The sequence below is a fragment of the Anomaloglossus baeobatrachus genome, chromosome 2, assembly GCF_048569485.1.
Source record: "Anomaloglossus baeobatrachus isolate aAnoBae1 chromosome 2, aAnoBae1.hap1, whole genome shotgun sequence".
NCBI classification, from domain to species: domain Eukaryota; kingdom Metazoa; phylum Chordata; class Amphibia; order Anura; family Aromobatidae; genus Anomaloglossus; species Anomaloglossus baeobatrachus.
The window spans coordinates 97,591,891-97,618,322 of NC_134354.1; the positions used below are offsets into that span (position 1 = coordinate 97,591,891).

The window sequence follows — 26,432 nt, forward strand, 5'->3', positions numbered from 1 at the left end:
CATACTGATTGCAGTATTAGTGTCTCGAAATGTTGTACCCCACAACAGAGCCCTAATGGACGCCATTGTAAACAAGTGTTGTTCATGCGGTGGCGATTGTGTCTAACCTACGATGGATCCAACACCACCTCTTGAATATCATGCAGATTTTTCACTGTTAATTCTGCATTTTTAAGAAAGAAAGTGCAAGCCAATGTTAATTTCTGGAAACTCCCATTAACTTGCAGAGAATTGTGGCTACTCACTGCAGTTTTGGCATGGAATGTGCCTAAATAAATTGACATGTCTGTTTTGTTTGTTTTTTTGTGTGTTTTCCTTCTCTAGAATCCCTACGATGTTTTGTCAGTGACAGATATCCACTGAAATCTATGAGTAATCCTATTTGATGAATAATTAATGTGGCATACACACTAAAATCCGTGTGAAATTTCAATCATCTTAACATACCCTTATTATTAAAGGGGTTTTGTGGACTGAACATACAGTTGGGTCCAGAAATATTTGAACAGTGACTGAATCTTTGTGATTTGCATGATACAATTTTTTTTTTAGAATTACACAACTGTGATGCAATTGAAATGGAAACCTTTTCAGGTTTAAAGAGAACCTCTCAGGTCCAATATGCACCCAGAACCTGTGCTCATTAGCATATCATAAAGAATCTTTAGAAATACTTTATCTAAAGATCCCTTTATCTATGCTTGTGTATACAGGGACTGTTAGGCAGGGATTAGCAATATACACCCAGAACTGTTCATGGCTCTGGGTGCATAGTGCACCTGACAGGTTCCCATTAATTAGAGCCTTTCAAAATAAAATATCCTGTGAAACATTTAGGAATTGCAACCATTTTTTAGAAAACCTCCTCATTATTGCAGGGACTCAAAATTAATTGGATAAATTTACTTTACCGTAAATTAAATGTTCATTTTTAATACTTTGTAAAGAATCCTTTGCAGGCAATGACTGCCTAGAAGCCATGGACTTCACCAAACTCTGGATTTCCTCCTTTTTATGCTTTGCTGGCCTTTACTGCAGCTGACTTCCTTTGTTGCTTGTTTGTGGGTCTTTCTGTCTTAAGATTTGTCTTAAGCATGTGCAATACAGCTCAATGGGGTTGAGATCTGGTGGTTGACTCGGCCATTGCAGACTATTCCACTTCTTTGCCTTAAAAAGCTCCTGGGTTGCTTTCGCAGTATGTTTTGGGTCAATGTCTATCTATGCTGTGAAGCGCCGTCCAATCAACCTTTGCTGCATTTGGTTTGAATCTGAGCAGAAAGTATCTCCCTGTACACTTCAGGTTTCATCCGGCTGCTTCAGTCTTTAGTCACATACTGACCCAGGGCCGTTGAAAGACATGCATGCCTGGTCATTACACTGCCTCTCCCATGTATTATAGAGGATATGGTGTGCTTTGGATCATGAGTTGCTCCAAGACCTCACCCTACTTTTTTCCCATCATTCTGGTAAAGGTTGATCTTAGTTTCAGCCATCCAAGTATGCTTTTCCACAACTGGGCTTGCTTCTTTGGATGTTTTTTTTTTGGCTAATTGTAATCTGGCCTTTCTCTTTTTAATGCTAATTAATGTTCTGCACCTTGTGGGGAACCCTTTGTATTTGATATCACGAAGTCTTCTCTTTATGGTAGCCTTAAGATGCGTGCCCACGATCAGTAGCTGCAGAGTTTTGGACGCAGCATGCTTCAGCTGCGTCCAAAACACTGCAGTGTACAGTACAAGCAAAGGAGATGGGATTTGTAGAAATCCCGTGCCCACTGTGCTTCTTTTTTTCAGCAGCAAACATTGACCTGTGATTTGTGTTTCCAGACCGCAGCATGTCAATTTTTTGCTGCGGAATTGCATGCGTCCTTCGTAGGGAGAACACAAGCGAGAGACCGCAGTGCACTGAACCCTTATCGTGGGTACGAGCAGCTGCGGTCTCCTGCGGAGATCAGGACCCGTTGCGTTCTGAACGCAGCGAGTCCTAATCGTAGACACATACCCTAAGATACTGAAACTCCTCATTTCTGGACAGTGTTATGTTGTGAATACGTTTTCCAGTTTAGGGCTCCCTCTTGTGGTCAGTGCTGGCGGTGCAGTTGATGTGTAGAATGAAAGCGACAAACCTGCAGAGGACAGGCAATTAGGGTCAGATTGGGCTATTTAACTTAGTAACTTTCTCTTGTTACTTGCCGGTGGTTAATTGCTCCTGTGTATTAGGCCCCTTTCACACGTCAGTGATTCTGGTACGTTTGTGCTTTTTTTTAAACGTACCAGAATCACTGACATATGCAGACCCATTATAATGAATGGGTCTGCTCACACATCAGTGATTTTTCACTGCACGTGTCTCCGTGCAGCGTTCACGCGTGTCCGTGATTGCCGCACGGAGACATGTCCATTTTTTCTGGCATCACTAATGTCCCACAGACCACGCAGTGATGTGGTCCGTGAAACACGTGCCAGAAAAAAACGTGCTTTTAAAATAAAAATCATTTTTACTCACCCGGCTCCAGCGACGCTCTCTACAGCCCGTGCAGCCTGCTGCTTCTAAGCCGGCTCATTACTGTCGCGCATATTAATGATGCACGACACAGCCGACCCGGAAGCAGCTGCTGCGGGGGTCAGCGCCGGCCGGATGCTGCACCGCGGGAGCGTTCAGCACCATGGAGAGCGGGAGCGGGCACAGGTGAGTTGATTTCTAGTGCAATCATGGGCCACGGAGAACGGAGCCCGGTTTGCACTTAGACAACCCACGTGTGCCGTAATTCACGGCACACGGAAGGACATGTGCGTGTTTTACACGCCAGTGAAAAACGTCAGTGTTTTTCACTGACGTGTGAAACGGGCCTTAGGCTGTGTCCGCACTTTGCGTTTTCACCTGCGTTTCAGCTGCTTTTCTGCAGCGTTTTGAACTGCAGCGATTTTATGCCAAAATACATGCATTTTTGATTTTCCAGCAAAGCCTATGGGAAATGGGGGATTTCCTGTCCGCACTTTGCATTTTCAAACGCTGCGTTTAATTTGCATAATTTTGGGCAAAAACTCTGCGTTCACAGAAGCAGCATGCCAATTGTTTTTGCCATTTGGGGTGCGTTTTGCTAATATTGAAGTCAATTAGAAGTTGTAAAAAGCAAGAAACATCAAAATTCCAGCGTTTAACATGCTTTTTGGCTGCAGAAAGAATGCGTTTTGGACTATATAAACGTATGCTTTTCTGACATCAAAATAATGAAATGATATGTCCCTTTACACACACACACACATAATCCGACAATTAAATTAATGAAAAATATTAATTTATAGCTATTTTAGCGATAAATAGTAGAAAACCGCTATAATTAAATGAAATATAACTATTTTCGTTATTTCAATAATTATGTGTTCCTATCTTTTTCCCTTTTTTCGTTGTGTTTGACTGTTTAAACTTTATTTAGCAGTGTGTTTATGTTCAAAACGCATCTGTCTAAACGCAATGGAAAAGCATGTAAAAAGCGCTTAAAACGCGGTAAAAACGCATGTGTATTTACTGCGATTTTGTGGTCAAAAGCAACTTTGGCAACAGCAATTTCTGCCAGAGGATGCGTTTAGAAATGCAACTAGGACGACGCAAAGTGCGGACATAGCCTTAAGGACATTCTGTAACCAGCTCTGCTCACTTCCAGAACTACTCTCAGATAAGTGGTCTTTGTACCTCTGCTGTTTGTTTTCCACTTTCTTGTTGCTTTTTCTGCTTTGATACTAATGCAGATAAAAGAGGATGTCCAGCTCTTCCGGCAAAGAATCACGTCTTTATTTCATCATGCAGACACAGAGAATGACATGACCAGCACTACGCGTTTCAGGTGAAAACACTCACCCTTAATCATGACTAAGGGTGAGTGACTTAATCATGATTAAGGATGAGTGTTTTCACCTTTGATTCTTTGCCTGAAGAGCTGGACATCCTCTTTTTTTCTGCATTTCATTGGGCTGTGGCAGGGCCTGTCCGTGCTCCAGGACGGAATCGGGATTGAGCCTTACACGGTGAGCTGATTCATATAAATTTGATACTAATGCATGCTTCCTATTTTGTCTGTGTGGAGTTCGTGGTGGAATGGGATCATTCCCTGCTGGGAGTGTCTGTATACTGCTCCATGATTCTGCAAGGTTTGTGTTTGTCATGCTTTGTATTAATTCAGTTCTTCATCTGTATTAGTGTTTTTGGATTCCAGTAACATCTGAGTGTTGGTACAGTGGGGGAGAGGTTGTGTGACCTCAGAGTTTTTTCCATATCAGTAGTGCTGGTATATATTAGGGTTTTTACGGCTGCAGACAGTTGCTTTTTCCTATCCTTTCCTATAAAGATAGTTTGGGCCTCACCTTTGCTGAATCTGTCTTTCCTGGCTTTGTATTGTATTTTTCTATATCACCGTAGCCTTTACATGTGGGGGGGCTATGTATCTATTTTTGGGGACTACTCCAAGGCAGATTAGCTTTCTCATATCTCTATCTGTGAGATTATTTAATTCTCCGGCTTTGTCGAGGCGTCCAGGTCATCGTAGGTACGCCCCACGGCTACTGTTAGTTGTGTGTCAGGATTATGTCTGCAGTCCGTTAAATGTCCAGCCACTCTGTTACCTTTTTGGGATTCCGCATTTTTTGATCCTCCTCGGTCCCTGAATCATAACAGTACCACCAGCCTAACCTAGATTCCAGGGTACTCAAAAGAAGGAAGAAAAAAGAAAAAAAAGTGTTCTTCACTTGGGTGAACGTTGTGAAGTGTTTTTTTTTCACCATAGAAAATATTCTGCAATTATTCACCTCTGTTGTTTTCTGTGGACGTTCCGGCCTTTTTAAGTTCCCAAGTTCACTAGTGTGCTTTTTTTTTGGGGGGGGGGGCAGATTGTAATAATTGAGAGCTCTTTTGACCGCATATTGTGCGTTCACAATAACAGCTTGCAAATGCCACACCTGGAATCAGCTCCAGACCTTTTACCTGATTAATTGATGATTGATTAACAAGGGAATAGCCCATTCACCCCATAAAAGACCTTTTCAGATAATTGTCAAATTACTTTTAGTCCCTTAAAAAAGAAACCGCTACAAATTAAAGAGCTGTAATTCTTAAACCCTTACTCCAATTAGGATATGAATACCCTCTAATTAAAGCTGAGAGTCTGCACTATAAGTACATATTGATTATATAACTGTATCTTAAATACAGTTTGGTAAACAGTTAAAATAGCAAAACGTGTCACTGTCCAATTATTTCTAAACATAACTGTAAATGTCTGCAGCCACCCTGTAACTGGTGATTGCTGAATTCTGACCTGTGTAAAAAGCACACTGTCAGGATTACACTCTATTGGCAGGCTGAGCGGTCGTCATGTGACTGCATATATACGACTTGTATTATTGAGGTTACATGAAGACTAGATTCTCATCCGCTTTTCTCAGTAGATGTGAGAGTAACAAGAAATGTTGCCAGTTAGCACGTGTTTGCAGTTATGCAAATTGCATACTTGCAGTCGTATCAGGAAGGCTTGAGTTTTTAATAGAGAACAGTGTACTTGTTGTACACCGTCATAATTGGGCAATCTGTATAATATCTGCAGAAATGTATGTTTTCCCCAGAAGCCCCTTTAAATTAACTACAGTTTCTAAGTCTATAACCAGTATTGTATATTTCACGAATTTTTTCATGAATTTCTAATTGAGTTTTGCTATATACAATTTACATAGCACAGTTTATTTATATGCTGTGCAGATTAATATAGAAGCAAGTATATATAAATATTTTCTAAATCATTAGAGAATGGATCCATTAAATTTAGCTTTTTGGGTGGCTGCCAGGTTTGAAATAATCAATCACTCGCATAGTTGTGTTCTTCAGCTTTACTGGTTTTAGACAAATCTCTAGATGATCACACATTGGCCATTGCACAGTATGAATAGATTTGATCATATCGTCATATCCAGTTGTAACATCAGCTTTGTCTCTCTGGGACCAAAAGTTTTGATGGCAATGATTGCCTGGAATTTGCTCATCATTGTATGGGCTTTCTCTGGATTCTGCAATCCCTTTTTTTTTTTTTATTATTCAATTGGTATTCGATTTGTCTGGTTATGTTTTTCTGATACACAGATCAGATGGGTTCACTGGGAACTTTCCACTACTCTGACATCCCCTTCTCACTTTCTACCTTCTCCTTCATAAATTAATAGCCTATACTTGCCTCCGTTCCCGCGATGACCACCTGTCTCTTCAGGAGCTTGCGTGACATTGTCATATGACCCCTGCAGCAAATCAGCAGCTACTTCACTCTACCTTCCTTCACATGAAACTAAAGGCCACTTTACACGCTGCGATATCAGTACCGATATCGCTAGCGTGGGTACCCGCCCCCATCGGTTGTGCGACACGGGCAAATCGCTGGCCGTTGCGCACAACATCGCCCGGTACCCGTCAAACTACTTACCTGCTCTTTGTCGTCGCTGTGACCGGCGAACCGCCTCCTTTCTAAGGGGGCGGTCTGTGCGGCGTCACAGCGACGTCACTAAGCGGCCACCCAATCAAAGCGGAGGGGCGGAGATGAGCGGGACGTAACATCCCGCCCACCTCATTCCTTCCGCATTGCGGGCGGCGGCAGATAAGGTGAGGTTCCTCGCTCCTGCGGCGTCACACGGAGCGATGTGTGCTTCCGCAGTAACGACGAACTACATCGTACATGCAGCAGCGATATTTGAGAAGTGACCCCCATGTCAACGAGGAGCGATTTTGGACGTTTTTGTAACGATCCAAAATTGCTCCTTGGAGTCACACACAACGAGATCGCTACAGCGGCCGGATGTGCGTCACAAAATCCGTCACCCCAACGAGATCGCTGTAGAGATCTCGTAGCGTGTAAAGCCCGATTAAGACTCAGAAGAAGTGAAAGCTGCAGGTGCTCTGACTTCCTCCAAATGTCCGGTACGTCCAAAGGAATGAGAGTGAAGCCGCTGCTTATTGGCTACAGGTCTCGCGCAAAATAACCAACGCTCTGGCTCTGACTGACAGCCAGCTCAGGATTGCATCAGTACAGAGTTGGCTGTCAGTCGGTGCCAGAGCACAGTTACAGTTACAGCAGTGTGGCGACCACACGGCGTCCAAATCCCAATAACCTGCAGATTGACCCCATATCTGCAGGATAATAGTGGGGTCTTTTTCACAATACCATTTCACTTTATTGCACAGACCTCCACCCATCTGTGGGCAACTTTAGACAGTGCCTAAAATATAAATATATATATATATATATTTAGAAAAAAACTGTTTAATGTTATTAATGACTATTTAAAGATTAAAGAGGATAACACATTGATATTTTATACACAATATAGGACCCCAATTAATAGAGGGATTCTACCACTGGGATCACAAATATAATTGCATGATATTGATGATATGATGCTGATAACACACTTGATTACAGACAATGTATGGATCATATACAATATTATATTTGATTCTTTTTGTGCATTTTGATTATATTTTTTAGATTGAAGTTTATCTTTGGACCCACTGCTCTATATGCCTTGGACTTAGTTGATCAGCGTTCTGTAACACATCTCACAAGTCCAAGTGGAAGAAGCACTTTCCAGGTACCGTATTTGTGATGTTCTAATTAGTTTAAAAACTGGTCAATGGTTGACCTAGAATTACATAGTGATCACATTCTGTCCAACTTGGAAGAAATAGTTCTAAAACTGTTGCCCTTTGTCTATCAGTGGTTGGCAATAGCGGTCCCGTGAAGCCAGAAGACCACTGCAAGACACATGATTTACTTACAGCTCTGCTTAAATTACAGAAAATCAGCTAAACACTAAGGTGACGTGCGCATTAGTTTTTGGGGAAAAGTTTCAAATGGCTCCTACTAAAAGTCAATATTTTGCAGCTGACATTACTCTGTAAGTCAACGGGCCAGATTCTTCAAAGCTTTTCCGTTTGCAATCGTAAAAAGCTTTCAAAAGTCACAACATTTTGGCACAACCTCCAGGCTGAGCTAAACGTTTGCAACTTTTGCGTTCTCAGCTCTTTTATGCCCAGCTCCAACAAAGTAGTCAGGGTGGAGACAAGGCAACTGCTGCTCGTCAAGTTTGACAATTACTTCACCACAAATCTTACTACAGCATGGACTATACTAGGATTTGTGGTGAGGCGCACATAGAGGTGCACAACACTTATCTGACACTACTAATTCATGAAGAGGTGTACGATTCCAGAACACCTTTTCACAAAGGCCAGTGTGAACAACTCCGGTCTTGATGAATCGGGCCCAGACTCTTTAAAACCATGGACTTTAAATCTATATGTTCTTACAATCCTGAATAGTATTGTGACTTTTCAAAGATCTTTCAAAGAACAATTATACCTAATTTAAGACCTGACTGTAACTTCCTGTGTGCCACAAAATTATGTCATATATGTAGTTAATGTTTATCAGAATTTCCATTGATAAGTAATGAATTACATTTTTTTTTTATTAATTATATATACAAATATCTTCAAACTAGGATAGACTGTAATCCTTTTGTTTTTCATTTTCTTTATTTGTCATATATTGAGGACTGACATTTTCTATTTGCTAGTGTGTAAGTATCAGTGCATGACACTTACACACTGCAGATATGGCAGACATGGGGCATATATGGAATATGTGCTGATCTGCAGTTTCCAAAATGAGTGTGGGCATCAGCAGTGCAAACCTGTTGGGCAGCCTAGCATGGTACTATTAATTTCAGGCTACTAACCTATTCTCAACTCTGGCATAAATCACTGCCATAGCCTGCACAAAGCTCAGTCAGAGAGCAGCAGTCCTGATGACTTCACTGCTGTAGACTGCAAAGATAGGAAAAATACTCATGTACTACACAATTTGTCATACATATAGTGTGCGTGCGTGCGTGCGTGCGTGCGTGCGTGTGTGTGTGCGCGGTATATATAATGATACCGGATGTTAAGGCATATTTTACATCTGTAGTTTGTAAATCTATACTCTGCCGGCCAACATCATGCAAATCTATACTCTGCTGGCCAACATCATGCAAATCTATACTCTGCCGGCCAACATCATGCTCCACTGTGGATCTACCCTTTTTTAGGCTTTGAACTTCATTCATTCATAATGAAGCTCATTTATCAGCAGAATTAGTAGTACACAGCTGGATATCTGGGGATTATCTTACCTGGTGACTTTTGCAATCTTCAACTCAAGTGTTTATTCTCTTCACTGTCTCAGACAAATTAAAGAGTATACTAATATTTATTGTCGGTGTCTCCCCCGCTTTTTCCTATATTTCCATGTTTCCATATATAAGCCTACATTAGCGCTCTCTAATTCCAGAACATCTGTTCTCTGTTTAAGACATGGCCGTTAATATGTAGGAACGTTCTTATTGCCTACATGTAATCATTATAAGGTTTGAAGCCATGCATTGTGCCCCTTGGGATTAACACATGACGTACAATGTTTGTAAATGCATGAGACAAATGGTAACAATCTAATTTTTTTTCAGTCCCGTCAAAGGAAATATGAACTACCTTGAGACAATCTTGACAGACCATAGGGTCCTCTTCAGGTGATTGATTTTGGGGTAGTCGTACTTAATTCATATATTAGAATTCATAAAGTTGTCCTGGCATATGCCATCCTCATACTGTAGATAGGATTTCTATAGACTGTTTTGAGGTAGACATTATTGAGGGTGAGCTGGCTCTAATTCTCCTATTGGATATGGTTTGTGTAGAGAGTCTTACCAGACACGCTTCTTGGGAAAAAGTATTCAATATAGCTCTTATGCCGAAATCTCACTATAGGTTGCTAAACCAAAGACCAAATATTTGTGGGTAGCACTGTAACATTTTACGATCACAAAATAAAATGGAGTTTACACTGCCCCAACATTATATATAATATGCTATAATATTTTGCTGAAAATTTGTAGAATTAATATTTTTTTTATCTTCAGCTTAAAATGATGGTTTCCCACTTGCAGAACCTTCTATCAGTGGGTACTGTGTTTTGCATTTTCAACCAACATGATAAGATCCTACATCTGTTCATCTGAGATGGTTCCCCGTACCACACAGAATATGATTCATAGGAACGTTGAGTTTCTTGGAGAGCAAGGAGAGTGAAATGACTGCTCCTCCTGGCTGCTCATTTAGTCTCAGGAGTGCTTGCATGAGTTCAAAACACCTCTAAAAAGTGCTGTAAGGGTTTACATGACCTTGATTGCATGAAAAATTATTTAAAAGAACTGTTGATTGCATGTGCATTGTGTACTATGTCATACAGTGGGCCATTGCTGTGAGGGATTTGCATCAAGAGAGTCACTCTTTCTCCTCTCGGGATTGGGTAACCACCCAGAATTCAAGAGAAATGGGATTTTGTGCTCTCTGTTTTCACTGCCCACCAATACCTTCTACATTTGATGATCACATAGAAGATACATGAAGGCTTGGATTATTTGGGTTTCCCACTTGGAGAAGCCTTTGTCCATTTAGCAGGTTTTTTCAGAACACATAGTTTGCTGTGTGACCGAAATACACTCCTTCTATGCCATTGGAACTCCAAATTGATAAGATTTGTTTTACAAACACTTGAGAAAGCAATGCAGCACAGCCTAGTATGGTGTACTGAGAGTTTCTGTCTTTATTACATCATGTGACCAGTTTATATAGTATCCCAAACAAAGAAGTAACTATGCACCAATAAGAGCTGCAGGAGTGTGAAACGTCCCCACCCATCAGTGTTAGTTAAACCCTATGACATCATTCCATTATAAGACAAGATGGTTTCTATAAGAACAAAATGGCTTGTATTTTCTCACAGCTGCATCCAAGACTCCAGTGCTTGAGCTCCCTCTCTTGGCCCCTTGTTCGCTTTTTGCTGGTTGGAGGTGCAAGACCTTCCTGCCTCTTACTGGTCCCTGGATCCTTCTGCTGATTGTTCTTCTTGAAAAAGTTGGTTAGGGCCATTTCAGGTCTTCGATCAGAGAGAGAGCAGCATACTTTGCATAGATTAGTCACCTTCTGGGGACAACACTAGCAATTTTACTGCTTTAGTCTTGCTAGACTAATTCCTTGAAGGAGGTCTTTGTCAAACTGCAGTCGTTGACGAAATTCTTCAGAGATCTTCTTTGTTGAAGACCATTATATTTTTTTCTCCGTCTTCAAATTCTTGGTTTTCAGAGCTTCCGCAATGATTGCTTGGTCTCCACTTGTTCTGCAGGTTTTGGTAACTATAGTTCAACGTTATAAATCTAGTTATATAAGCGATGCTACACTTGATCTTCACATAAACGTTGAGCTGTATACTGCCCCCATTCAATGATCTTACTGGCCCGAGTGAACTTTAAAAAGTAAAAACATATATAATTGATTTGGCTTCATCGATCATGTATCGGAAGAAGAGAAGAGACTAGCAGTGGACCGAGCTAGGGGTATGGAGGAGTGGAGGGGGAATCCATACGTGAGTATGTGCCATTTATTATATAGCACACTTGAGACATATGTAAAATACAAGGAAAGTGATGGAAATAGCCATATTTGAAGTTGGCAAATAATAGATATGTCGGCCCGCCACACTTATTTAAAGCTTTGTTCAGATATAGCTGTGTCATCTTCTACAGCAGACATTTGGCTGACATCCTAGGCTGAAAGTCATTTCATTAATATTTGAGTTGGATTTGAATTAAATTCTGTGTTTTACGATTGTTGAACTCTAAAGCTGTGGTCATTCCTTTATCCAAACCACATTACTCACTGATACGTAAAGGAAAAGAGCAGAGTATTATATTTTTTTCTAATTTAAATCGGTTTTCAAAAACGCTTATGCTTTAGTAGTTATTGTGTGTGCGTGTGTGTGTATGTATATGTATATGTGTGTGTGTGTATATATATATATATATATATATAATATATATATATATATATATATATATACATATACATACATATATATATATATATATGTATGTATATGTATATATATGTGTATATATATATATATATATATATATATGTATATGTATATATATATATATATATAGTGTTGTGTCAATCAATTTTTGTTAAAATGCAACCGTGCATTACACCAATTTTTTTTTTTCCTTGTAGTTGAGGCTGCTGCTATCCTACCATAGGGAGACTTTGAGTAAAACAATGAATACCACATGATCTGCACCTTTTTTAAAAAAAATAAAAAATTGTTTCGGAATATGGTAGTTTATTGGCAACTGATGACTTTGTGTGCCTATTAGGTGCTATCCACCTGAAGGATAGGTCATGAAATCTTCCACTGTTACAGTGCTCAAGCAATGGCTTACATCTCATGCAAAATTTATCCCGAAACCCTTGTGCAGAAAGTTCAAGGGAAGAGGTGTGCACCTAATATTTAAATGGTTTAAAAAGTACCTATCGCTAGTCTGGGGCTGCCCTTTTTATTTAGGAAAAGAGCGAGAAGCCTCAGACTAGTGACGTTTCTATATAACACCAATTAAATAAGTGTCCCACTAAAGAACCTGACTTTCTATTAAAAGTCTGGGCAGAACTTCCGGGTTGTAAGAACCCCGAATGCTGAGTGAGATCCCGCAACCCTCCATGCTAGAAGCTGGTTATCCCAGAGAGTGAGATCTTGCTCGTTCTCAGCAAGGACGGCTACAGAGGGTTCCACAATTGAAGGTTTGTACCCAACACTTTGTAGAAAATCCATTAGGGACACTTTGGACCTCTTTTTGTTAATAGGTTGCTTTTGGGCATTTGGAAAATTCCTCAATCTGAGCCTGCCCACTCTTTTCTTAAGTAAAAAATGCAGACCCAGGCTGACGATATGTACTCTCTAGGGTCCCTAGATATTTTAGACATATAAGCCAATATTTTAGTTGGGTGGCAGTGGCTTTCTACGTTCTCCCCTTTTAAAACATCAACCAAGCAGAACGCTCATGTGTAAGGAATGCTCATGTTGAAAGAGATACCTTTTGGCCACAAGTTCTAATGTTTATCTAGGCTTTAATATATTCTGTAGGACAGATGTCATATGTAATATATATGGTTTGACTGAAAACTCAAGACCTCCAACTTTAGCGATCTACGTAAAGCTCTGTTGCCTTGCTGCGCTTCCGTGATGTGTCACCCTCAAGTATATCTGGCAGAGATTTGGGATATCCTATTGTTTTATCATAAATTAAAACTGTTGCTTGACATGTTGGTGTGACGCCCTGGACAAGCCAGGGGCCACAGAGAACAACACCAACACACCCCACACTCCCGGTCAGGCACACCAAAGTCAGACGAAAACCCTTGTTGCCTTCCTCCAGGGGCTGATGTTCACACCAGGGGGGTGGGCCAAGCGGTTGGCCCCGCCCACCGAGGAGTTCACAGTCCTGGAGGCGGGAAAAGCAGGCAGATGAGTTTTGGAAGTGAAAGTGAGAGGAAGGAAAGTGGCAGTTAAGCAGCCTGAAGTTGGTCCGGGTGTGTGGCCCGGACGGATCAGCAAGGTTGGCAGATGGTGGTGAGCGTCTGCAGGAGTGGCCTATCTGAGTTTACTGTAAGGACCGTGGACGGGCGGTGACCCGGCGGTACCGGACTGGTACACAAAGAGAAGTCAGCACCATCTGGCAGGGGCTTGCGGACCCCGGCAAGGCTAGGAGTCGCCGTGAATTTGCCAAATCCGTTAGCGAAGGGAACCTCCTGGGTTTCCCAGCAGCCAAGTCCAGACAGAAGGCAACCGTCCAACCGAGAGAGGGAAACACAGTCACCGCCAAGGCTAAAGTTCCCAAGGCCAGAGCCTGCGGGCAAAAGGGGCTCCTTCAGCAACCTTCAAGCTGGGGAGCGGGTTACCGGTGGGAACCCATTGGGACCGTTATATTACATAGGTGCAGGGAAAGGCAGTCACCATCAACCTGCCGGGAGAAACAACACCGCACTGTGGGACCCGTCCATCCAGCCGTGTGTTTTACCGAGAACTGTGTCCTCATCATTGGCTGAGTGAGTACCACCGTGCCGTGCGGCACAGCCCTGCCCCCGCGACCCTGCACCTCACCAGGCCCCGTAACCCGCCTGCCATCCATTCCTACCCCATCACTGGGCCCCGGGACAACCAACCCCCTACCCACGGAGGGGAGAACTAACATCCAGGCTGCTCCCTGTCATCGCTCCCGGGATCCCCCGTCCAGGGCAGCGGTGGTGTCACCAATATCACCACAACCGTGGGTGGCGTCACGAACAATAACCAAATCCCCACCATCCAATCCCCACCCTTTTCACTCACGGGCGAGGAGCGCCGCTCGAGTCCCCGGGATCCGGCCCACCGCTCGAGCCACCACCGAGCAGCAGCGGCCAGACCCGAGCAGTGGGAGAGCGCAGCGTCCCCTCCTCCGCCCGCGACATTGGGCATTAGTCCTATCTTACCAAACACAATCACCTGATTCATTAGCAATTTTCCATTTCTGAATAATTAACACAATAAAGTAATTTTAATTCTATGAGCCTTCTGTAACCACGCCAATTTAGGCTTTAATGAGACCAAGTTTGATATGGAGAATCAACTCTTTAGGGGCGTAATTCTGAATGGATGACCCTCTGTCTCTAGGGAATGGCGCCAGTGATTGTTGACTATACAGCAGCACTATCACAGCTTTTCTGCTATCTCTGGAGCAATCTGTTTGCCTAAAGGGGTATTCCCTTCACCAAGATCCCATCCCAATATGTAGTAGGTGTAATCATAATAATATTAGCGAATACCTCCAGTTAGAAATGTAGTATAGTTCTCCTGATATAGACATGTCTCTTACCTCATTTGCAGGGTATTGCAAGTAGGTATCCATGGTTACGACCACAAGCAACTAACTGTAACTATATGAGTGGTCGTAACTAAGGACATCTAAGCTGTAATTCCCTGCACATGAGTTAAGCGACATAACTAATCAGTAGAACTATGCTGCATTTCTAATTGGAGGTATTTGCTAATATTATTATTACATCTACTACATATTGGGATCTTGGAAACGGGAATAACCCTCTTAAGGCCAGAAAGTCCAGACTGAAACATCACAGTGGCGGATCCGTGAATCATGGATGAATTAATGCTTTTACTGTGAAATGCATGTTTGCAGACTTTTACTATAATAAAATCCCTCAATTATTGTGTTTTATAATATTCAAAAATCTGTCCTTGAAACTATTTTTTTTCGTCTTTGTATGTTGAACACCTTATGTTCTGGTAAGTCCGACTTTCTTATTTCTGATGCGCCCACTTTCCGTGTGCATGTCCCCATAGCAGTGACAGAGCAGCACTTGTGTTACATTGAGCAGTATCGGTAAAAACATATGTTTTCGTTCTGCGCATTCAGCTGGCAGGCAACATTTGTGACCTTTCTCATGTACATTTGTGTGACTGTGCAGAAGAACGCTTTGTAGTGGCGTGATGGACAGGCTGTAATTGTGGCTCTTCACCATCCAGCTGTTCCCTTCCACATCTGATCATTATATAGCCATGAAGGCAGCTTTGTCTCCTCACAATTAGTTTTGCTATTTACTACTGCAATCCATATCATATTCTTGGAAATAAGACAAGAGAATCTTCAGCTTCCCAGCTGCATTCTCTTTTCTTTTGTATTCTGTAAATAGAAGTCGCTTGGGTTAGTATTTTAAGTATGTTAACAATTTTTTGGATGCAACCTTGAAAAGAAACACTAGAGTGTAATCTATACTGTATGTGTACACACTGAAAAGGAGTATATATTTAAAAAAAAAAAATATATACTTTATTTATTTACTTTATTTTTTTTTTTGCCACTAGGAACAGACCATTATCACTTCTTTCCTAGTAGTTGAGCTCTGTGGTCTTGGTGGATCCAATGATTAACTTTAATGTTGCTGTACAAAGGCCTAAAAGCGGCTTAGATGTTACAGAAAAATAATGCACTGGGGAAAGCATACGAAGAATGGGAAATTTGTTATTGTTTTCTGTTGTTTTTTTTTATCCAATTTACAATTAAGTTATGCAAATTATAATTTATAGAGTACCGTATCTTCAATAGGTTGTAAAAAAACATGATGGTTCTTTCTTTTTGGGTGAAAACTAATTGTTTTCTTGTTTGTTTTTTCTCCCCATGAAGCATTGCAACATAAATCCATAAACAACTGGTCTCATTAACAAGAGACCATACACTATTTCATATGTTTTAGGGAGAGTAAAATTAGGAGAGTCACTTTTATAGAAGGAACTTGGTGTACTTATAGATTACAGGCTAACTGCATGCAATAACAATCAACTTCTACAGTCAACAAGTTTTCATATGTTAAAAGAGGCATCTTTTATCACTTAAAAATTAATTAGTGTGACCTCATATGCAATTCAGTTTTAGACACAAGGATGCCCTACCGTTAGAAAAGACACACAACTAGGAGTCACATTTTAGATCTATTTAGATGCGACCAGCCCAGAATTTTACCCAGCGCGTTCCGATTGTCCTAGTGCGGTGGCAATCGGTGAAATAAGGGCTTAATAACAGCTCACAGCTACTACTAAGCTCTAGATTAGTAATTGGAGGTGTCTGAGACCCCGTCCGTTACTAATTTGTAAGTGAAAAGAACTAAACAACACAAAAAAAATCTTTATTTGTAATAAAATACAAAAAAAACCACCCTCTTTCACCCCTTTATTAACCCTCAAAACACTCAGGTCCGACATAATCCACTACGATGATTTTAGCTCTGCTAAACCTAAAGTGACAGCGTGCAGCCATAGAACATGACCGTGAGCTTCAGGCAGAGAATGACTGAGCCACAGCGATGAGTGGTGACATCACTCAGGATATTTGAGATCACAACTGAAGGTTCCCATGGACCTTCACCTGTGATCGCAGGTAACCTGACCTCAGGTGACCTCATTGAAGTGAGTGACCTCAGGTGAGGTTACCTGCGATCACAGGTGGAGGACTGTAGAAACCTCCAGCTGTAACTGCATGATCATACAGTTATGTGCAGCGGTTGCTCTGGCTGGGCCCCTATACCTCACCCGATAGCGCTACTGATACAGGGCTATGATTTATGTGCCCCTTGACAGAAGTGTCTGCATTAGCCACTGAACAGATATAGAGTCTTAATAATCGCTCATAGGCTGCCATTTTACAAGAAAATCTATACGCTACAGAAGCTTTGTTTTATCCCCGGAATGGTATAGTATAGTCTAGGACATTATTTTATATCGCAAGACGTTTAATCAACATTTATCAGTCTCATGGATGCCAGAAAAACAATGTTTTCCATCAATCAATTAAAAAGACCTATGGATTTGTGCAGATTAAATGAAATTAAACCAACTCTTTATCATTCTTTATGCCATTCACAATTTAAATTCTGCATAAATTACACGGCAGGAGTTTATATTCAGGACAAATTATAGACCACAATACAGGCTTCAGCTTCCTACTTGATTTTCTGTGGCCCACTCTATATCACTGATATAGCACTATATATATATATATATATATATATATATATATATATATATATATACTGAATTCTGCTCACTCTCACTCGCTGACTAGCTATAAGGTAGACACTCTCTGCATACATCTTACGTCTGTTGCTGGGAAATGGGAGCCATTCACTCTCTGTCACACTTCTCAATTCCACATTTAGTCACTCTTTTGTGTGTGATTGCCATGTGTACAAGTTGTTGTGTTTCCCTGTCCATGTGTAGTTGTGGGGTTTGTGCTAACTGTCCTGGCTCACCCTTCGGATGGAGGTGAGGGATGGGAGTTACATCAGGGCCATGTATACAAGTTGTTGTTTTCCCCTGTTCGTGTGTAGTTGTGGGATTTGTGCTTACAGTCCCAGCTCACCCCTTGGGTGGAGATGAGGGATGGGAGTTACATCAGGGCTTGGACAGGAGTTAGGGTCACGCTGGCAACTCAGACCTCACTATCATCTAGCATACTTCTGAGCTGAGGGACAGCACAGGGATCCGCAGTATGAGAGTCAGCCTAGGTGCCCTGGTCCTGTCATCCGGTCCCCGTGACAATGCAGTGCTGTAACCCAACCATGTCACCAGCAACCTAGGGTATATTAAACAAAGGATGAGGTGCAATCCTCGCTGCTAATGTGCTGCACCTCAGACCTCCATCACCACCAGGGGCATCCAGTTTGACACAACTGAAACCCACCACATGTGGAGCAAGCTTAGCTCCTCAGTCCACTTGATACATGAGCACCCAACATCTTTCAGCAGTGTGCTCCTCATAGTGGTAAAAGGTGTGAAAATTCAATGGCAGATTCACCTCTCGCCATAGTCCACATGACGGTCAGGGCCCATTTTAGACAAATTTGTGATCCTAGGCGAAATTTAAAATGGGTCCCACAATCCTGAAATATTCCATCAATAACATTCAGTTTCAATTCATTATGCTAAAAATCATTATACTCATGTGGAAAAAGATGAACAAATAATTGTATTGACCACAGCAATATAACCACCTTATGTAAATTGTCATAAAAAAATTGTCAGAATATTTGTCTTTTTGTTCATCTTGCCTTAAAGAAGTGAATAAAAAGCGATTTTTCAAAAAGTCTTAAGTGTCCATGTTAAATCCCCTTTGGCTGCAATGGTTATACTCTGTTGTTCCTTCATTGTTTTCTTTATCGCTATAACGTAAGGAATATCTATAAGAACATGGCTGCCAAGCGGAGGATTTAACATTTCTATGCTAATTTTTTTTACATTCTTGGAAAGTCGCTTTAGGGTACGTCCACACAGGACTTATTTTATTTATTTTCCTGGGTAATTGCTGCTAATTTAAGGCAGATGTGACCCTATGAAAGTGAAGGATGAAAACTCAAAGAAAACAGCATAAATTAACAAACTGCAAATGTCCAGTCCACAGTACACTGGTACCTTAGATTACGAGTATAATTGGTTCTGGGAGTGTGCTCTTAAACCAAGTTACTCTTTTATATCAAAGCGAATTTTCCCATAGGAAATAATTGAAACACAGACTATTTGTTCCACAACCCAAAAATATTTGCTGGATTTATTCAAATTTATTACAGTAATACAAAATGTACTGTATTCATATAAAATGATTACAGTACACCAGGGGTGGGGAACCTTTTTACTGCCGGGGGCCATTTGGAATTTTCTACCAACCTTTGGGGGCCGCACCAAATTATCAACTTCAAAACGACCAGGCTATATTTGGTCAAACAATTAACTCCCCCCTAATGTGGTGGCTGGAGCGGCTGTGATGTTCGGTGATATTGATCATTTTGTTTCTCACAACAGCTTTTCCAGGTTTGTCTTGGTCTGGAGAGGCTGGGGGCATACACATCACAGGAGAAGCTGGGACATATACATCACAGGAGAGGCTGGGGGCATACACATCACAGGAGATACTGAGGCATATACATCACAGGAGAGGCTGCGTCATATACATCCCAGGAGAGGCTGCGTCATATACATCCCAGGAGGGACTGGGGCATATATATCACAAGAGGGGCGTATACATCACAGGAGATGCTGAGCATGGACAGCACTGGTGGCGGGCACAGACAGCACTAGGTGGCAGCACGAACAGCAATAGGCGGCACAACGGACAGTACTAGGCGGCACAACGGACAGCACTATATGCGGCACAACAGACAGCACTATAGGCGGCACAACGGACAGCACTATAGGCGGCACAACGGACAGCACTATAGGCGGCACAACGGACAGCACTAGGTGGCACAACGGACAGCACTAGGTGGCAGCACAGAGAGCGCCAGTTGGCAGCACAGAGAGCTCTAGGTGGCAGCACAGAGAGCACTAGGTGGCAGCACAGAGAGCTCTAGGTGGCAGCACAGAGAGCTCTAGGTGGCAGCACAGAGAGCTCTAGGTGGCAGCACAGAGAGCTCTAGGTGGCAGCACAGAGAGCACTAGGTGGCAGCACAGAGAGCACTAGGTGGCAGCACAGAGAGCACTAGGTGGCAGCATGGACAGAACTAGGTGGCAGCATGGACAGAACTAGGTGGCAGCACAGAGAGCACTAGGTGGCAGCACAGAGAGCACTAGGTGGCAGCACAGAGAGCACTAGGTGGCTGCACAGAGAGCACCAGGTGGCAGCATGGACAGAACTAGGTGGCAGCATGGACAGAACTAGGTGGCAGCACAAAGAGCACTAGATGGCAGCATAAAGAGCACTAGGTGGCAGCACGGACAGAACCTCGTGGCAGCATTGACAGAACTAGGTGGCAGCACAAAGAGCACTGGGTGGCAGCACAAAGAACACTAGGTGGCAGCACAAAGAGCACTAGGTGGCAGCACAAAGAGCACCAGGTGGCAGCACAGAGAGCACCAGGTGGCAGCACAGAGAGCACCAGGTGGCAGCATAGAGAGCACCAGGTGGCAGCACAGAGAGCACCAGGTGGCAGCACTAGGAGGCAGCACGGAGAGCATTAGGTGACAGCACTAGGAGACAGCAGGGAGAGCACTATGTGGCAGCACTGACAACACTAGAAGGCTGCACAGATTACACAGCACTGAGGGGTTACACACAGTACTAGGGGGTACATAGCACTGGATGGGGGGGGCAGCGATGGGTTGCATACTCACAGTTCTTGGGGAGGAGGAGTCACACAGCATAGGTCCGGGAGGCATCTGCTGGCCTGAACCTCTTCTGTGAAAGGAGCACAGCGCGCTGCTTACCCGCCCACAAGGTAAACCCTGAGCACGCGAGCACAGTCCCGGGTTCAATCTAGAATGTACGGGCTGTAGTCAGGTCCCGAAAAGGGCTGCAAACAGGATCTGGAAAAAGCCCATACATTCTAGCATCTACCCAGAACGCACTGGGATTTAAAGGGCCAGCGGCCGGCAAAAGCGCAAGTGCCGCTCGAGCACTGGGGTTGCCTGGAATGTGCCCGGGGGCCGCAGAAAATGTCATCGCGGGCCGCATACGGCCCGCAGGCCGGAGGTTCCCCACCCCTGCAGTACACTAATACAAAATACTGTACAGTACAGTAAAAAACATAAAAACAAATTAAACTGCACTACAATAAAATTGTTGGTGTGCGGGAGGAACAGTACATGCAATGTACTGATTAGCAGAAAGTACAATACTGTATCCACAAATGCAAATTGATAGGTATTTTATGTAGTATATACTGTGCTGTACAATGGTATACTGTATATAGTACATATGTACAGAAAGTTACCTCCAGTGTGGGTCAGAGTGTGGTGAAAGGACCGAACCGGAAGTGTGGATGGTGAGTATCTGCTCTTCTTGTAAATCATTGCTCTACACCAAGTTACAAATTTGTAAAAAGCTTTGGTTGTCTTGCAAAAACCTCTCAAACCAAGTTACTCTTAAACCAAGATTCCACTGTACTTGTCAATTTCCACCGCTGATTTTCTCTACTGCGACGAGATTTTGTTAAAAACGTAAGGAAGTATATATCAGCTCACCCTCAGAGGCTTGTAATCGACCATTCGTTTTCCGTCTGTGCGGATCAAATAAGTTCAGGTGCACAGATCCATGTGTCTGTCATCCATGAAGCAAAGTAATAGGTAGTATAATCCAGCACCAACTTGATAAAAACTCTTGTCTTCATTGGAAAATTTTGTTAAAACATGGTGAGAATTAAAATGTGATGACACCGGACTATTTTGGGACAGGGTACTTATGAATAGGTACCTTATCCTAAAAGCGTCAGATGTCATCACATTTTAATTCCGGGCCCGCTTATTATACTTTTTGCATATTCATTGCACTCAGGGTGGACCTGGAAGTAACAGCCGTGTGGGAGACAGGTAAGTCTACCAGCTCATGCTGTCTGTTTGATATCCGGATGTCACACGGATAGCAGAGGGACAGCACACGTAAAAGACACGCGCACACACATACGCACCTTCACTACGAACTGCAAAAGGTTAGTGTTTTGCATGGAGGTGAAAGGAGGCCTTTATCTGTTTATGGAAGGCCAAACAGGAATTGTACAGAATACCATTTGTCGTATAGAACAGGCTTTTTCTCAGGTAAACATCCGTAGTTTTTAAATTGTATTTAGTGCCCTTGGGTGTAGGATGGAAAGAATCTGGTGATCAACTGGAGTCACAAGAAATGGATGTCTTCAAAAATACATCTGTCCATGTAGTATACTGTATCATGTGTGTATGCTCTATCTCTTATGCCTCTTTCACACGTCCGTGTCTCCGGTACTTGTGAGGTCCTTTTTCACACATACCGGAGACACTGACACACGTAGACTCATTAAGATCATTGGGTCTGCGCTCACGTGCGTGTTTTGCCATGGACCGTGTGTCTGTGTGGAGCATATGTGTGCCCGTGTGCTCCACACGTAGACATGTCCGTTTCTCTCCGGCATCATGGGTGTCAAACGGACAACACACGGACCGCACGGATGTGATCCATGTGACACGTATCGGAGAAGACACACGTGTCTGAATTAAAAGAAATTTCTATACTCCCCTTCTCCAGCACTGCTGTCTCTGCCGCTGCTGGCACTTGCTTCCGACCCCCGCTCATTATGCTCATTGCATATTCATTCCACTGCGGGCCGTAAGCAGCAGCAGCGGGGAGACGGCAGGACCGGAGACCGTAGATCAGAACCACGGACAGCAACGCCAGGGACAGGTGAGCAGAAAGTTCCTGTTCTCCGTGTGTTATCACGGATAGCACATGGAGAACACACGTGTACCATAAACAAAGCACACGGAGGGCACCTTTGACACATCCGTGAAAAACGTGCGTGATTTTCACGGACATGTGAAAGAGGCCTTACTGTGAGCCAGAATGTTGAGCCTTTCTGTGATTCTACACTATATTGGAGGGAATGTCTGGCCAAAAGGAGTTCTGTCTCCAAAGTGACAGACCCTATAAGTCGGGTGCTTATTGTATCCGCAGGGATCCAGGGCATTTCCAGCCATGTGAACAGTATCCAGTTGGCTGTATAAATTGATTAAAAGACAAGAGCATATATCTCTATTGTACAGCTATAGTTTTTCGCCCCCTCTCTCAATGGTGCTCTAAGTTTCTGCATACCTATTATCAAAGATACTTGTCAGAATCCAAAACATGGCAAGCTTTCTTTCCAATCAAGAGAATGTTTTCTTAAATTTTATGAGAACGAACCAAAAGCTTCAGTATCGTTAATGCTCGTTAGCTCATTTTCCTCCATATTGTGCACTTAACCTTCTGGTCTGCCACCCAAGTCTAATACACAATGGTGGGTCATGAATGACTGATGGCTGCCTGTTTGATATGTAATTTTGGCTGTCTTCCTTACATGATCTTGTAATAGCGTTGTAACATCTGAACTTTTTCTTGGTCTGTCCTGTTCATCAGAGACTCTCTGTCCAAGACACACACATCTGGTACATACAGTGTGATTTCTGAATACTCGGATAATATTATGTTTGGATGACAGTCAGAAGACTTTTCTATTTTTTTTTCAGCTCCCAACATTTTTCTCATGGTCTCTTAACCCAAAATAAAATGTACAGTTCAGCTGCGTATATATACAATCCTATATTTTGGAGCATCTTCATATGTATTCTAATAAATCATGTTTTTTATACATTCACATAATAGATTATGAAATCATTAATCTTAATGTAGAAAAAAGAAAAGGATGTCCAGCTCTTCAGGCAAAGAAATCACGTCTTTATTTCATCATGCAGACACGAAGAATAACATGACCAGCACTACGCGTTTCAGGTGAAACACTCACCCTTAATCATGATTAAGGGTGAGTGTTTCACCTGAAACGCGCAGTGCTGGTCATGTTATTCTTCGTGTCTGCATGATGAAATAAAGACGTGATTTCTTTGCCTGAAGAGCTGAACATCCTTTTCTTTTTTCTACGTTATACCGGGCTGTGGCAGTGCCTGTCCGCGCTCCAGGACGAAATCGGGATTGAGCTTTCACACTGTGAGCTGATATACACAATTAATTAATTTTAATGCACATAAAATCTAGTTTTATATTTTTGGAAAAAGTCAAATGATTTTAACGATCAAATAATTAATTAAATTATAACTTTTTAATGGGAAACTCTACTTCATCTTTCAGATTCTTTGACCTGAATTTAGTAAGCAGTACAGAGAAATTGAACTTGCCTTTGTTGCCATTAGCATGGAATCACAGCGCTGCTTTGGCATCCTATAAAAGCCAAAAAACACGCATTTTCTCAGCTTATGAGAGACTTTACTGTATATCGACATGTAGACAGCGGTCACCAAGACCCATCTACATATGTGACTTACAAACCTACACTTTATCCATTTTTAGTGGAACTTGCCTTTTTACTCAGAATCAACGGGGTAGATGCGTCACTACAGAAAGTAGCTCAAGGAAAAGAGTTCCTTCAGATATAGGAGCCAATTCTATAAATATTATCACCACAAATGAAACAAACTATAAGATTGCTTTTAGTCTTATTGAGCAGGATGGAAATGGAGCTCCCCCTCTCCAACTTGACAGTGGGTATTGACGAGTCATTCCTAAACCCAATTTATGTCCTTGCCTCGCCCGTCTTTTTCATCCTCACTTCTAGGCGCATAGCTTAAATACTAAACTAAAATAAAGAGACCACCCAGAGGATGGAATAAATTGGCCACAGCAGCGTTTTATTTAACCCTCAACTGGTGAGGTGGGATTTTTGTCACGCAACTGGTGATGTGGGGCTTCCTATACCCCAGTGTTTAGAAATCTCAAATTTTTGCAGAAAATGCAAAGATCACGTTTGTTTTAATCGTTTTCTTATTGGCGATTGATTACACATGAGTATACCACATTTTTGACACCCACAAGTATCGGGAAATGTAATAAATTGATGATTCATACCAGCATTTTCCAATGAATGCCAGCTGAACAAAATTTCCCTGGGGTGTTGCAAACCCCACCTCACCAGTTGAGGGTTAAACATACAACATATAACTAAAACGATACCACTAATAAGAAGGCATTAGTCCTAGAAGCCCCCAACAATTTTTATTGTGGGACCGGCCCAGCGTAGACTTACAAGGTCGTATTACCCCTAGCCGATTATACTGCTGCTCAGATGCACTTATTGCAAAACGACTCTGTCCAATTTTTTTACTGCACCACCACGGACCCCACCTACACCACCTTCATGGTGTTCAGCCATCTTACATTCCTTTTGAATCCATCTGGGGAGTCCAGAGCCTTGTGCGCACCCCCCCATCCATCCAATGTGAAACCACATTCCTAACTTTGAGGACCCTCCCTTCCACCCGCCACTGTGACAAGAATTAAAGAAACTAATAGGTCAAAAGTAAACCCTAACCTAAATCTTAGAACTGATAGTAACCTAAACATATATACCTGTCTAAGCATACTTACACGAATGAAAGCCCAAACATAGCCGCTCAGACCTCCTCACCATGTACTGACACTGCACTAAAAAGAGAGGGTGGGTGGGAGTTTAATTGTAGGCTGCCTAAAATGGCTGTCCTACACTAATGGCTTCCCCTATTTATACCCTTAATTCACTACTCTGCCTCCTTGGGATCTTCACCTTTTGTATTATTCCCCTCCTTCCCTGGGCCTAGCAAAACCCCTAAACCCTCCATTATTTGAAAATTCTCCTATACTTGAAAAATCTCCAAGCCCTTTATTATTTAACTCCTTTTGTTCCAGTCCAACCCTGTGATGGCGGCCTTACCTCTAGGCCGTGGCCTAAGTCCGGCCTTACTGGATGCCTACAATTGCAAGGTGGAAAACCTTTACCTTTTCCTTCTCTTTCCTTACATCACTGGTTAGGATAACCTTTTTTTTTTTCTTTACAAAGATCCCCTCCTCTTTTTCTTTTTACCTTTTCCAGTTCAGCCCTTATCCTTTTTCCGATGTCTCCTTTTATATCTTTGGGGTCTAAATTATTCCCCAAAAAACATCTTTTGCTAAAGGCCGCTTTACAGCGATCTCGTTAGCGATGTGACACGCCCAGATCGTTGCTACGATTTGCCGAGATCGCTCATAGGTCGTTTTGTAGCGGTCACACGTACCTATCTCACAAACAATGCTACATCGTTCAGCGATATATTTTTTGACCAAGGCGGTCGTGTGGACACCGTCACACAGCATTCCTCCCAACGATTCCAGCAATGACAGAGGCGTATAATTGTCCATAGCATACACTCTGGCGTAACACCAATCAGAGCGGAGAAGGCGTGGGGCATTGCTCGTAACGACACACCCGCGTCGCTGATGACGGACGCACTAACGATGTTGTTCGTTGTTGGTAGGGTGTCAATCGTAGCAATATGTAGCAATATGTCTGCTGCGTTCGCAACGACTAACAATATTTTGAAAATGAACGACGTGTCAACGATCAACGATTTTCGCTAGTTTTACGATCGTTCAGAGTCGCTCGTAGGTGTCAAACGCAAC

General features: G+C 42.5%; 1 protein-coding gene across 3 annotated transcripts in view; it reads left to right on the forward strand.

Moving 5' to 3' along the window:
• The window catches only part of ZSWIM7 (zinc finger SWIM-type containing 7), a 154,485-nt gene that overhangs the window by 35,288 nt on the left and 92,765 nt on the right, over positions 1 to 26,432 (forward strand). For all 3 annotated transcript variants that reach the window (XM_075333167.1, XM_075333166.1, XM_075333165.1), the window contains exon 4: positions 7,520 to 7,622. In XM_075333167.1, the coding sequence (XP_075189282.1) occupies positions 7,520 to 7,622 (103 nt within the window). The remainder of the gene's footprint in view (positions 1 to 7,519; positions 7,623 to 26,432) is intronic.